Here is a 14,397-nt window from a genome sequence, read left to right on the forward strand (position 1 = left end):
AGGCTGAATGTGGCTTATAAATATGTCTTCTGTACATCTGTTTTAACAAAATAACCTTAAGGACAACTCTATATTCAATTCCAAATGTAAGCAATTCAGTGTTTATCCAATATCTCCTTCCCCAGCCTCAAGAAAATACCATTTTTCCATGTTAATTCAGAGCATTTAAAGCCCACTGTGACTAGAGATGTAAAACTCAGACAGTTTAAGGCACAGATCCTGCAAATAGCTCCCCACAAGCAGACTCCTGCACCCACGTAGAGCTCCATTGACGTCTATGGAATTCTGCCCAAGCCCGGGAGCTTCCATCCACAAGGAGCTGCTTGCAGGATCTGGACCTTAGTTTGTAAGGGGTCCTGTATATTTTGGGCCTAAGCCGATGAGCCCTTTGGTTTCAATGGGAGCCCTACGTGCAGAGGCCTTGCAAGAGTGGGTGGTTAATTTGTTCTGACTCACTCTCCACATCTTGCTTGTGAATAATAATAATAATAAAAAGCTTAGTGAATACTACACATAGTTGTGCCTGCTTTCTTGTCACAACCACCTGATAGAAGTGAATATCCATCAGACTCTTTCCCCCTCTGCTTATAGAGTGCATTCACTCATGACTTGACCCAGCTGATTGGAAACACTTACAAACATCTCACCTAGCCTGGAGAAAGATTGTAATGAAATCAGGCAAAAGCTGAGCTTGATATGAACGTTTTGCAGAGCTCTGCTTCCAGCCTGATTATTCTGCTTTCAGAGCAGAATGGTAATTCCATTTCACAGGGGATTTCAAGACATCCAAATTTTGGTTTTGCTCCTATTGAAAACAAAATTTAAAAAAATTCAAAATTCTGTGTGACACAGAAAAATGGAAATGTCTCATGTCGATAACTTCAGAATAAATTCTTCCTGGTGGGAAGAAAGGGAGCCACGAGTCTGGATGCCTTGGGAGCCATAACTGAGCAGGGAGCCCCAGAGCTTGGGACAGCCAGAGCTTTCAGGCTCCCAGCTTCCCTTCAGCCTACCAGGTGGATTATACCAGAACAGGGAAACCTGGAAGATTTGGGGTCTGTGACTCTGAAAGCCTGGGCATGTTTTGAAATCTGCCTGGGTTTCGGAGGAACTTACCTAAGAATGAGCTGTCTCCACAGAATATTTCGATTGTGATGAATCATCAAACTGAAGAAAAAAATTAATTTTTCCAACCTGCTCTAGTTTTCAGTTAGATCAGGAGTAACTATTGAATTAGTCTCATTTTAAGTGGGAGGAGAATCAGGATTCATTTTGTGTCTCACTTGCTCCTTGTTCCAGGCTCTACCAAAGAGCAACGTGACTTTTCTTTCTTAAATTCAGGCCATCATATTGTGAATGTCAACCAGAAGCAGCGGCTGCAATTGTATTTCATAGCTCAGGAGAGCTTAAGCAACGTGACCAGTTCAAAATACTACAAGATATTTCATACTTTCTGATGGATCATGCTAAAAGGAATACATTTAAAAAAAAAAAAAAAAAAAAAAAAAAAAGCACTGGCCAGATTACAGGGGCTCAACTCCTCTGCTGTAAAATGGCAAAATTACCTTAAAAAGGCGTTTGAGTAAATGGCACAAACTAACTTCAACCGTGAAATATCTTTGAAAGTCCTTCCTCATCCCTCATTTAACAGGCATCCAATCCTCAAGTACAGTGTTACTAATAAAAGAGATGGAGTAGGCATGTTTAAAAATGCAATATTTGTCTCTCACACACTTATCTCCTATTGTAAGCATAGCAAGGTGCTGTGGCTATTGGAGGTACACTAGGCCTGATCGTGTATTTTGAATGCCTCCCACTGTGACTTCCTCACTAGAGCTACAAAACCCTGATATAGCAGCACCAAACTGCCCTAGTTGTTTATCAAGATTGAACATTTGCAACCTACCATGATTCTTTCTTTCTTTTTTTTTTTTTTTTTTAAGGTAGGCATAACATGCTGCAGAACTTTTCCCGTAGAAGAAGAATTGTGGTACAAGATTAGCCCAAGGCACCTCCAAACATTTTCAGAATCTTTTAAAGAAGATGTACAGATTTTTAACGCCATGCCCCCAGACCGTACTTCATAAAATTAATGCTCTTCAGAACCCACATGCTATGCCCCTCCCCCCCCCCCCCCCCCCGGGGGAAAAGATGTCAAATACAAGTAGCAAAGAGTGTGCTAATCAACTTCCTTTTCAGTATGGTATTTATTTTTGTGTTGCATGTGCCAAAATTCTATTCCAAAGGATCAAGGGCAAAGAGGATTGTCAACATTACTTATAGTATTTCTATGGAAGGACTAGTGAGGATAATCATATAGAGGGTGAAAGTTTGCTTATTAGAGACAAAAACTTAGGGAAACTATTATGTAAAATCTCTAAGCTCAAGCACATGGCTGGAAGCATATATTTTTCATTGTACCTTAGGGTCCCAAAACACAGTTTGTCAAATTAGGTTGATCCCATTGTTGTCAGTTTTCCTTTAAATTGGAAATGGTAAAACTGAGAGGATGATTGTCATAAATATAAAGGGAAGGATAAACACCTTTAAAATCCCTCCTGGCCAGAGGAAAAACCCTTTCATCTGTAAAGGGTTAAGAAGCTAGGATAACCTCGCTGGCACCTGACCAAAATGACCAATAAGGAGACAAGATACTTTCAAAGCTGGAGGGGGGAGAAACAAAGGGTCTCTCTCCGTCTGTTTGATGTTTTTGCCAGGAACAGAAAAGGAATGGAGTCTTAGAACTTAGTAAGTAATCTAGCTAGATATGTGTTAGATTCTGTTTTGTTTAAATGGCTGATAAAATACGCTGTGCTGAATGGAATGTATATTCCTGTTTTTGTGTCTTTTTGTAACTTAAGGTTTTGCCTAGAGGGATTCTCTATGTTTTGAATCTGATTACCCTGTAAGGTATTTACCATCCTGATTTTATAGAGGTGATTCTTTTACTTTTTCTTCAATTAAAATTCTTCTTTTAAGAACCTGATTGCTTTTTCATTGTTCTTAAGATCCAAGGGTTTGGGTCTGTGTTCACCTATGCAGATTGGTGAGGATTTTTATCAAGCCTTCCCCAGGAAAGGGGGTGTAAGGTTTGGGAGGGGAAAGACATTTTCAAGTGGGCTCTTTCCCTGTTATATATTTGTTAGATGCTTGGTGGTGGCAGCAATAAAGTCCAAGGGCAAAAGGTAAAATAGTTTGTACCTTGGGGAAGTTTTAACCTAAGCTGGTAAAAATAAACTTAGGGGGTTTTCATGCAGGTCCCCACATCTGTACTCTAGAGTTCAGAGTGGGGAAGGAACCTTGACCATGATAGTTACTCTTCTGTAGCTTGACTGCAGCCTTAGTAAGATGAATATCTACATGTAAATGGTGAACGTAAGAATGACAATACTGGGTCTGATCAATGGTCCATCTAGTCCTGTCTTCCAACAGTGGCCAATGCCAGATGATTCAAAGGGAACAAACAGAACAGGGCAATCATCAAGTGATCCATCCCCTGCCATTCAATCCCAGTATCTGGCAGTCAGTGGCATAGGGACACCTAGAGCATCCCTGACCATCTTGGCTCTTCAGCATGTGTGCAGTGTGCCCAGTCATTTAATAGCATCATCATCAGCCAAGTGAAGAGCCGGTAGTCCCCCGTCAATGTAAGTCAGCAGGCACTCGTCAAGGATATGCGACATAGTCTGAAGTTGACTGCACCCCATCTGAAGAGAGTGGCTGCACAATTGCCCTGTCCTGTTTGAAACCGGTTCACGGATGACCACAGGTGCCTTGGCAGGTCAAAACCTAGTGGGCAGATGGTTGGGTAACGAGATGATTAATGACTGTCATTGCTGACCACTCGTTATGCCAAGCAGGTTTCATCATCATGTCCTGTGGTGGCATAAGTGACCATAAAGGGCATCTGGAAGACCAGCGAACTGAGGGGTGATTGAAGAGGTCTGAGTACAGAGGCGAGTCTTGGCTAATAGCCATTGATGAACCTATCCTCCATGAATTTATCTAATTCTTTTTTTAACCCAGTTATAGTTTTGGTCTTCACGACATTCCCTGGCAGTGAGTTCCATAGGCTTACTGCATTGTGTGAAGTACTTCCTTTTGTTTGTTTTAAACCTGCTGCCTATTAATTTCATTGGGTGACTCCTAGTTCTTGTGGTATACGTAGGGCTGAATAACACTTACTTGCTCTCTTACACCATTCATGGATTTTATAGACTTCTGTCATATCCTCACTTAGTCGTCTCTTTTCCAAGCTGCAAAGTCAGTCGTCTTAATCTCTCTTTATATGGAAACTATTCCATACCCTTAATCATTTTTCTTGCCCTTCTCTGTACCTTTTCCATTTCTAATGTATCTTTTTTGAGATGAGGTGACTAGAACTGCATGCAGTAATCTAGGTGTGGGTATACCATGGATTTATATAGTGGCATTATGATATTTACTGTCTTCTTTTCTAATGGTTCCTAACATTCTGTTAGCGGTTTTTTTGGGTTGGGTTTGTTTGTTTTTTTGACTGCCATTGCTCTTTGAGCAGTTGTTTTCAGAGAGCTATCCATGATGAATATGTATAATAAGAAAAAGGGCATACTTTTTCTGTGCAGAAAGCTGGCTGAAAATAGGAAGATTTTGCAAAAAAAAGTCAACATTTTGAAGTTTTCTGTTTTGCATTTTCCATGAAACTTTCAGCAAATTTTTCCATGAAACTTTTGTCAAAGTCATGTTAAAAAGTTTTTGTTTCTCAGTACTCCGTTTTCAGTCAGAAAATGTATTTTCTGTAAAGCAAGAAATATAACTTTATAAACAGTTGATTAAAAAAATTCAGTAAAAAGTTATGTTTAAAAAAGACATCAGAAAATGTTACAAAAATGAGAAATTTCTGTGAAGTCTACAATTTTTCCTAAAAATGCTGTTTTTGACAAAAAGACCAAAATTGAAAAAAGAAACACTCAAAATTCTGACAAGCTCTACTGCATTCTCTCCAACCCTCCTTTCTTTCTTAAGAGATACCATTAACTTAAAACCATGTTAATTTCTTCATACACGAGTTAAGTAATTTCAGGTACTACACCAGCATTTACAATTTCATATCCTATTCTAATAATAACCATTGCTCTGTGTTTTGTTGCTATGTGAAAAACCCACCCAAATGGAGGAAAATGACTGTACCAGGAAAAAGTGATATCCTGCTTGTTCATAAGGGCCCAGATCCCGAAGGTACTTAGGTGCCTAACTCCCACTGGTTTTAATTAAATCAATGGAAGGTAGGAAACTAAATATCTTGTGAGGATCTGGGCCTTAGAATCCTAAGTCTCATTGACTCTCAGTGAGACTTTAGCTCTTACTCAGTGCACCCAAAGTAATTTTAAGTAAATGAGTCCTCCACTGCTCACATGTTTATAGTGACACAAGCTATTTAAGAGCTTTCAAGTGTTTAAGAGCTTTCAAAGCCTAAAGATGCACATCATACAGGTGAGCATAAGATCCACTGATCATTGTGGATTTCCCCCAATGTACACTCAAAAATCTGGCCTAAGACGCTGGCAAATACCCATAGTAAACAAACTGGAAAAAAAATAGAAATATTTTTCTGGTAATCCTTCAATAATCATCATTTTAGGTCAGTATGTAAATGTCTTTCATGCAAAAGTATCATTTTAAATGGATGGTTTCAGAGTAACAGCCGTGTTAGTCTGTATTCGCAAAAAGAAAAGGAGTACTTGTGGCACCTTAGAGACTAACCAATTTATTTGAGCATGAGCTTTCGTGAGCTACAGCTCACTTCACAGTATGCATCCGATGAAGTGAGCTGTAGCTCATGAAAGCTCATGCTCAAATAAATTGGTTAGTCTCTAAGGTGCCACAAGTACTCCTTTTCATTTTAAATGGATGCTGCCCTTTAATTGGAACATTTTACAATAGCTGAATTCACTTCAAAACACCATTGTAAAAGGGATATATGTGTGGTTTTTCCAGTATAATTTATCACTTGCTAAACTAATTTTATCCCCAAAGAATATTTTTCTGGATATGCGTGGGTTTACATCTGTTTTACTGTGTGACTGTGAAATGTCTGACCAGGATAAAGAAAGTTTTGAAAACTGCATATGGCCAGCCTGGGATTTTATTGTATTAAGAGCGAATTGGCAGGCAGAAATCAAGTAACTGACTTTGTCCGTGGAACTGATATAACAATATATTTGCAGGGTCAAGCCGTTGCTCAGCTCTGCTCAACGATCCCCAGTGTTACTGTATTTGGAACAGCTTCCTCTTTCAAGCATGAAGCAATCAAAGATTCAGTAACTCACCTGTTTGACAGAAATACAGACTATGTCCAAGAAGTAAAGAGGTAAGGATTTTATTTTGATTATCAAGTAGCAGCTAGCAAATTACTATGAAAACAGTGAGTTAAGCATATCTATGAGAACTGAATGAACAGGTTGGTTTTGGAACAATCACAGATCTAATCTAGATGTTCTCTAACTTTCTAATGAAAAGATAATTATAGCAAATCAGTACCTCCCTCTTCCTTTACGATCCAACATGGGCTTTACTGATCATGTTCACTTAGATGCCTGCTACAAGCCAAAGGAATTAAATGAAAGAGAACAAAGAACTTGACTGGGGGGGATCTAATCTCATATTATTTTCCTGTAACCTGATAGTGAACAGCAATAATAAAAGACTAAGTTGTTTTTAGTAGATTTGGTGCAATTTCTTCAAAATGTTCGGGAATTCTCTTGTGTGATTCTGTCTAACTAGGTTCTTATATTGTGCGAACCACTAGTATCTTGAGTTCTATGGTGTCTGGTTGGATTGTGAATACTTAAAATTTGTCTGTTTGCTTTAAGGTTAGAGTCATTTGGTGGCCTCCTGAAGTTGTTACCTAGGCTTCAGTGCTTCACAAATGCTTGCAGTTTTTTGGGTTAGTCTGATTAGTCTTGGCTGCTAAGGGATATATTTGGCAGGGAAAGTAAAGAAAATCTTCTCTAATTCTAGAAACAAATATTTGATGTTGCTGTTTTCTAATTCTACTTTAAAAATAAAGATGTCTTGACTGCACTGATGCACTATCTCAGTCAGCTGGAGGGAGCAACAGAAATTTCTATGTCCATTGCACATGCATGCACTCCAGTAGCATGTTGTGTGGGTTCTCCATAAGGTTCTCCATAAGGGATGCTGCATCAAAATATATGCAAAGTTTTTAGCTTATATCACCTTGGATTGGGATCAGAGTGGATCTCATAAACTAAGCAGGCTCAGCGCATAGATGGGATGTCCCCAAAAAGAACATAGGCCGGAGGAAGTAGTGTTAGGTATTCGATTGGTGACATGCTTCCTTCTCAAGTCCATTGCTGCCACAGCTTGGTGTTGGGGGAAACCATGGGAACTTTTGGAGGAGTGGCTGTTGAAGATCCTGTGGCACTCCTCTGTAAGATCAGGGTGTTTAGTCCCCATATCCTGACATAATTCTAGTGTGAGTAATTACATTGTGCTTCCCACAAGTATTCTCTGCATTGTCAGCTGGATACAGTATTCATCACTCTTTCATCCTACATGGGTTGAATAGTCTGACTACTGCTAAACACTCCTGTGGCAGCTGAAGTTGGTATGCTGGGGTATGCATGTGAGTGCTCTGTATCACCCCCTTAACATCCTTTTTAACTCCCATTAAGTTCAGTGGCAAGACTGTCCCTGATTTCAGGGGAAGTTGAATCGGGACCATAACAAAGGCCTTTTTATATCAGAAGAAAATTTCACTCAACACGACGTTTCAGTAGATCAGGAGAAGAGTTGTCTGGCAAAGGGTATCTGCCCAGCCCCACCTCTTCAGCCCTGGACTGTTGATAGGACCTCACTTCCCCCCACTGGAAGCTGCAGGGGCTGAATTTTCACTGCCAGTGGGGAGCTGCTGTAGCATGATGATCCAGCTCCTCTTCACTTCCCTCTGGGAGCAGCTGCAACAGACCAGGAGTCAGCTACCTCCCACTGTACTAGGGCCATTTGAACAAATGGGGAGAAAATGTTCACAGAGTTTTTTCACTGTTCAACATTTGAAATTTTGAAGAAAAATTTCATCAGAATTCAAAACCAGCTCCCGTTCCTTATCCATGGGATGCTGACTTCTCCTGTGCTGAACCAGAGTAAGATACAATCTCCTTGGAATGCCCCACTCCCTATTGTGGTAGGTGATCATTGCTCTATTCCAAGGGATTATTACAGTGGAACCCAGTTATAGTGGAGAGAAATTTTGCTACACGAGTCCATTAAAATGCATGGCAGCACTTTGTAGCTTTCACTGTGGTTTACTACTAGTGGATTTTCCCCTATGATCAGTCCACAGGGTGTGTGATTTGGGGCCATTTGGAATGGAAGGTAAAACGTACATGCAAAATGTTACATTTCCTCTTTAGGAAGACTGCTGTGACTATGATGGCAGGGTGATGAGTGTGTCACTGAAATGTAGGTGGTAGAGCTGTGGAAAGTCAAAATGTCCATCCCATGGGAAATTCCAATATTTTGAATTTTTGGTTTGGTCTCAAATCAGAAAATGGAAAACGTTGATCTTGCAGAAACCGGATTTTCCATTGGAAAAAACATTTTGATGGAAAATTCCTGACCCGCTCTAGTAGATAGATGGCTTGGTTGCCAGAGTGCAGTGGCTCTACTTCAAAGCCTGTTTTATATCAAAATCCTGCAGTAACAATGACTGGGATGATGTTTACAATAAAGATACATTCACTGCCCTGATTACATTCTGAAAGGGTACGTTAAGTATCATTAAAAAGAAAAGGAGTACTTGTGGCACCTTGGAGACTAACAAATTTATTTGCGCATAAGCTTTTGTGAGCTACAGCTTCATCCGATGAAGTGAGCTGTAGCTCACGAAAGCTTATGCTCAAATAAATTTGTTAGTCTCCAAGGTGCCACAAGTACTCCTTTTCTTTTTGCGGATACAGACTAACACGGCTGCTACTCTGAAACCTGTCGTTAAGTATCATGTGTTTACAAATGAATGCTCATCAAACTGCCTAACTGTAGAGAAAATTGTGTGCACTGTTTTAGCAGTGCCAATCCCCAGATATTAGAGAGACAAGGTGGGTGAGGAAATATCTTTTATTGGTCCAAGGCCTGTTTGGTGAAAGAGACAAGTTTTTGAGCACACAGAGCTGAGCAGACCTGAAGAAGAACTCTGTGTAGCTCAGTAGCTAAAAAAGATATTACCCACCTGGAGAAATTATTGGCCCACACAAATCAGCAGTGTCTAAGACTACTAAGGGAAGAAGTCTTATGTTTTGTGGCTCTTTGTCATGTGTTTCCGGCAGACATTTTGAGAGCTGTCTTTCTCTCTCTTTTTTGAGGAAAATGAAAGATTCTTTATAGGTCATAAAGCTTTCTCTGTTCTCCGACTTTGTCTAATTGCAGTTAGGCAACTGCAAGAGGTAGGGTCATCACAAGCTAACAGTTGCTTTTGGGGAGTAGAAACTGTTGACTGCACCTTATGCCTTTGATAGTCCCCAGGGTATAATTATCGTAGAATAATGTACCTGTGGTTTGCATAATTGTTTAATTAAAGAGAACTGGTCAATTATTTACAACTACTAGGGATATTTACTTGGTTATAAAGTAAAATAGCAGGTTTTAGTCAAACTGGAGGCAGGAGCTCACAGGTTTAGTTAGTGCAGAGAAATGTGAAACCAGACTTTGTTACTGGCACCATTAGAGTAACTAATAATTCTCTCTCTTTTCTTAAAATAGCTCCGAACGTTGTCGGGTTATATTTTGCACCTGAAAAAAGAGAGCGGTTTTTTGGCCAGTAAATACTGAGCTATGTTCAGAAATGTATGCAAACAAGGTTATTTATTGGAACCATATAAAAATTCAACTCCTCTGCTGCACAAATTGTAGCCATATTCTGCCCTTGGATTCATGTGGATGGCTCCTATTGACTTCTCTCTAAGCTTGGTTTGACTCAGTGCAGGAACCTCATAGATCAAAAATCCAAAATGGAATTCTGTCCATGTTCTGATGCTTAAAAACATACTATCTAAGGAGAAGTGAGATAGAAAATGACCCGTTTCCCCTTTTTTTTATTTTGCCTGATGAATGCAGAAGCAGACCTTCCCTGCCATGTGACACCCATTCACACTCAAATTTATACCCACAAATCCTTCTGGTATGCTGCAGTTTTTGTGTAGGCCCTTCCATAGAAGGATCTATTTGGCTATTCAACCCTTGCCAGGCTGAAGAGCGTACGCTGTTCGAGTCTGTGCAGCAAAGCCCGAATGAGCACAAACTTTAGGGCTCAGATTCAGTATGAATTGAGTTGATCAGGAGGTCGATTGTTCTTCTACCAAATGGACAATTCTCTCTTAAACTTGGTTGTAGCTAAATAGAATTCTAACATGACTGGGCGAGGGGACACAGATTGAGCTATGTTGGAACAAGCATTATTTAGCTAGATAAGGAAGTTATGTAAACTAGAGTATGACATTAGATCACTGTTAAAAAACCTCAGCTTCAACCTCAATTCTTATCCAGGCTAGAGCATGGTTGTTATAACCATCTATACTGGCTGGCCAAATTATTTTAGGATCCTGGGAGGCCCATGTTGAACCATCAATTGAAAACTCTTAAGATCTATGGAGACAGGGTCAAAACTGTTGAATTGCAGCCCCTGTGGGGTTTGCTGTGTAAAAGTGAGTTAGCACAGTGGTTTTCATTGTAGTTTTAATGACTAAAGCCTAGACTGTACCTCTACATGAGAGAAACTGCGTAGGTGGTAAAAAACTCTGTAAGATTCCCCACTGAATTCTTCTATCTGGGTGGTTGGATTTGCCCTCTTATTCATAAAGCAAGGGGTTGACCCCCACCCCACCTCCACGTGTCTTTGAATCCTCCAAATTTAATGTGCAAGATGCAATGGAACCCAGGATGCCCCAGTTCTGCCCCTATGCATCTAGGGTGCCTCCAATCCCACTGGGAACTCCCTGACCCCCCCACCCCCATGAGCCTCTGAATGCCTCCATGATGCCCCTTTAATGCTTAAAGTAGTTTTCACATTGAAGAGGGGACAATACAGCTCAAGGCTGTATTCTTTACTACAATACGCATTCCACCAGCCTATGCATGGATACCCAAACCCATGGAGGGGTCTCCACAGAGACTAGGGCAGGAGTGATGGTACCCTGTGCCACCCTCCACAAAAAAAGAGGAGACCCACCCATGGATGATTCCTTCCATGTACACAGGTGAATTGTATACAATTTGGCTCCAAGTGAAGTTACTATCTGGCACCAGCACTATAAATCTTTTTGTACCCTAACTTATTTAGGTTCTTATGACAACTGTGAGTGCCTGCCATCATTATCAGGAGTTACAAATGTAATATTTGTTTCTAGTGTGGAAACTATAGATTTCAAGTTTCCCTCTGAATCTGCATGGGGGATGAATCAAAGTGTATCATGTAGAATTATTTGCTTCCCTGAAGAAATTCACATCTAACAGCTGTTTTTATAAGCACCAATACATCCCCATGTGTCTGAGGATAGACTCAGCCCTTAGTCACCTGAGTAGCATTTTTGCACTGGATTGTCATCTCACACTGGCTTCTCACTAGTGTAACTATTGACCTCAGTGAAGTTACTCTTGATCTACACTGGTGTGAGAAAAGAATTGAGACTGTTGACTTGAATGAAACATGAAGAGGATTGGGCTGTATTGTGAGCAAACACTCCCACAGCACTTCTGCTGCATGGTCGATATCTTCTATGAAGTAGACCAATGCTGTTATTACATTCAGTTGTTCATTCCCATGATCCATGCTCTAGTCTTTCACAAGCCTCTCTGATCTGCATAAACACTTCTTGATTGATTTTCATAACCTCCCTATTTTAGATTCCCATCTTGCCCTGTAAAATAGTTGTAGTGATTAAATAATGATTTTCTCTCTCCCCCCCCATTCACATAGTCTCTGTGCCAGAGAGTAACAACATATAATTTCTACCTTCTCATGTTCTGCTTCTTTGCCTCAGTTGTTCTGGTTACAACACTGTTGCTCAGATAGATAAACATATTTTTATCATCCTGTAATATACTATCCCAGTCGAATCTCAATTAAGCCAAACTTCTCTTTCCTCCATAATTATCTGTACCACCTATAACATTCTGACCACTCCACTATACTCTTCTTCCTCATTCGTTTTTCCAGAAGAAAGAAATAAACAAAAATAGTGTAAAGGTAACCAATCATTTACTAAACACTTGGCTTTCTTTGACGCAACTCCTTTCCCATCTCACATATGTATGTTTAGTTCAGGCCAGATTCTGACATCTTTACTCACATTGAGTAGTATGTTACTCCACAAATAGCCCCATTAACTTCAATGAGATTGATTGTGGAGTAAGATACTACTTAATATGTCTGTGTGTGGCAGGGCTGAGACTCTAGGCCAAGTTTTTCAAAAGAGACTATTGATCTTGGCAGGTTTAGAGTAGCAGCCATGTTAGTCTGTATCCGCAAAAAGAACAGGAGTACTTGCAGTCTAAGGTGCCACAAGTACTCCTATTGATCTTGTGTGTCTCCATTGTTGCATACCCAAGTGGAGACGCCTGGTTTTCAGAGGGTGAATGCTAAGCACTTTTGGAGAATTAGGTGTTCTTAAAATGGCTCCAGTTGTGTACTTTGTAACTGAGATGCTCAAAATCACTAGTTGCTTTTGCAAATCTTAACATTAGATAATAAACTCTTCCGACTCCTCTCGAAACTGCCTTTCAAACTGTGGGTGCTATGTAAACAATAACCCTACAGTAGACCGGTTAAAAGAAATGCAGCCTTGAGTCCTGTTGCAGTGTGAAATTTACCCTCCTTTTGTCTTAGAATCTCAGCAGAAGGAGTAGATATCGTTCTGGATTGTCTGTGTGGAGAAAATACTGGAAAAGGCCTCAGTCTTCTCAAACCACTTGGGACTTACATTTTATATGGTGAGTAAAAACAAAACAATTAGAAGTTTATTTCAAAAATACCAATTTGCCAACCTCTTCTAGCAGCATGAGGACACCCTTTAAAAAATTCATGCTACTACATTCTCCCTGGGGAGTATGAAGAAATTATCTGCCATGTTACACTTAGTCAGTTCAATCATTTCTATTCAAGAGTCTCTGAGGATCTGATTCATAGGCTAAAAAATTAGGAGAAGCTAGTTGCTACAAAGCAAGCTGTTTTTTCAAAATATTCAAAGGCGGAAATGGCTCTGTGGTTCAGATAGGTGAACATCACTTGGCCACAAAGATGGAATATGTTTGGGGAGCGACTTTGGATCTCTTATTCCTCAGGCCACAGGAAGCTAGCAGTTTGGCAGAAGTAACCGTAGTATGAAGCATGGAACTATAGAAAGAGAGTCAATCAGGAATGGCTTCATTTGGTCTGACACCAAGCAGTGCAAGCTGAATCCAGACTTCTAAAGCTCACATTTTAGAGCCTCAGCATGTATCACTGGCCACTCAGTGGATTTAATAATAAAAATTGCTTCCCTATAACTCTGCCGACGTGCCACATAACTTACTGATAATGAAACAGCAACATCCCCAGCCTCTGTGAGAGGAGAGTTAGAGACTACATATCTCTGAAGACTGAGAGAGGGGAAGTCTATATGGTTACAGCTACCACCTAGCTGCTAAACTATAGTGGTAGAGAGGAAACTGTAATGGGGAGGAAGAGATTTGCTCTCAAAATACCTAATATTATCTAGTCTGCTTGTCTATGAACATCTGTTTGAGAGGCTGAATTGGTGGTTTTTCTGATCTCAGAAATAATGAAAGCTTATCTGTCATTTGGTATGAACAAATCTTTCTTTTGTTTCTGAAATGTGTAGGATGCTATCAACTTGACTTCTTTGATTGCTGTAGCAATGATAAAAGGAAGGGCATCATTATAGCTTATGCAATTTGGAAAAAAAACTAAGAATTTTTCCAAAGCACAAATAGAAATGTTTTTATTTTTTTAATGCAGACAATTAAGTGGCCTCATTCGTTGGCATGTTATAAGGGGTGTTTACATGTACGTGATCTCTTTTTTTCAGGTTCATCTAATATGGTTACTGGGGAAACAAAAAGCTTCTTTAGCTTTGCAAAATCAGTAAGTATAGTGCTCCTGTGGTTCTGTTATACCGCACTTATTAGCATTTATCTCCTTAACCCATTATTTTTAGCAGCTTAGTTCATCTTTACCAACACCAACCTAATTTGTCTCCATTCCATCGTTTACTAACTCCAGTATATAACATCACACTAGTGCAAATGAAGAGTGGTAAATGTAGCTTGGACTGATATGTTTTTCTTTTGGTATGACAGCTAGACAGGAGTCTGCTCTGTATGCAATAAATATTTGAGTTGCCA

The 14,397-nt window shown here is 39.9% G+C and overlaps 1 protein-coding gene across 3 annotated transcripts in view; it reads left to right on the plus strand.

Moving 5' to 3' along the window:
• The window catches only part of VAT1L (vesicle amine transport 1 like), a 92,089-nt gene that overhangs the window by 27,457 nt on the left and 50,235 nt on the right, over nt 1–14,397 (plus strand). For all 3 annotated transcript variants that reach the window (XM_074968806.1, XM_074968808.1, XM_074968807.1), the window contains exons 4-6: nt 6,207–6,349; nt 12,881–12,984; nt 14,082–14,137. In XM_074968806.1, coding sequence (XP_074824907.1) covers nt 6,207–6,349; nt 12,881–12,984; nt 14,082–14,137 — 303 coding nt within the window. The remainder of the gene's footprint in view (nt 1–6,206; nt 6,350–12,880; nt 12,985–14,081; nt 14,138–14,397) is intronic.

Source organism: Natator depressus, chromosome 12, assembly GCF_965152275.1.
Source record: "Natator depressus isolate rNatDep1 chromosome 12, rNatDep2.hap1, whole genome shotgun sequence".
In the NCBI taxonomy this organism is placed as follows: domain Eukaryota; kingdom Metazoa; phylum Chordata; order Testudines; family Cheloniidae; genus Natator; species Natator depressus.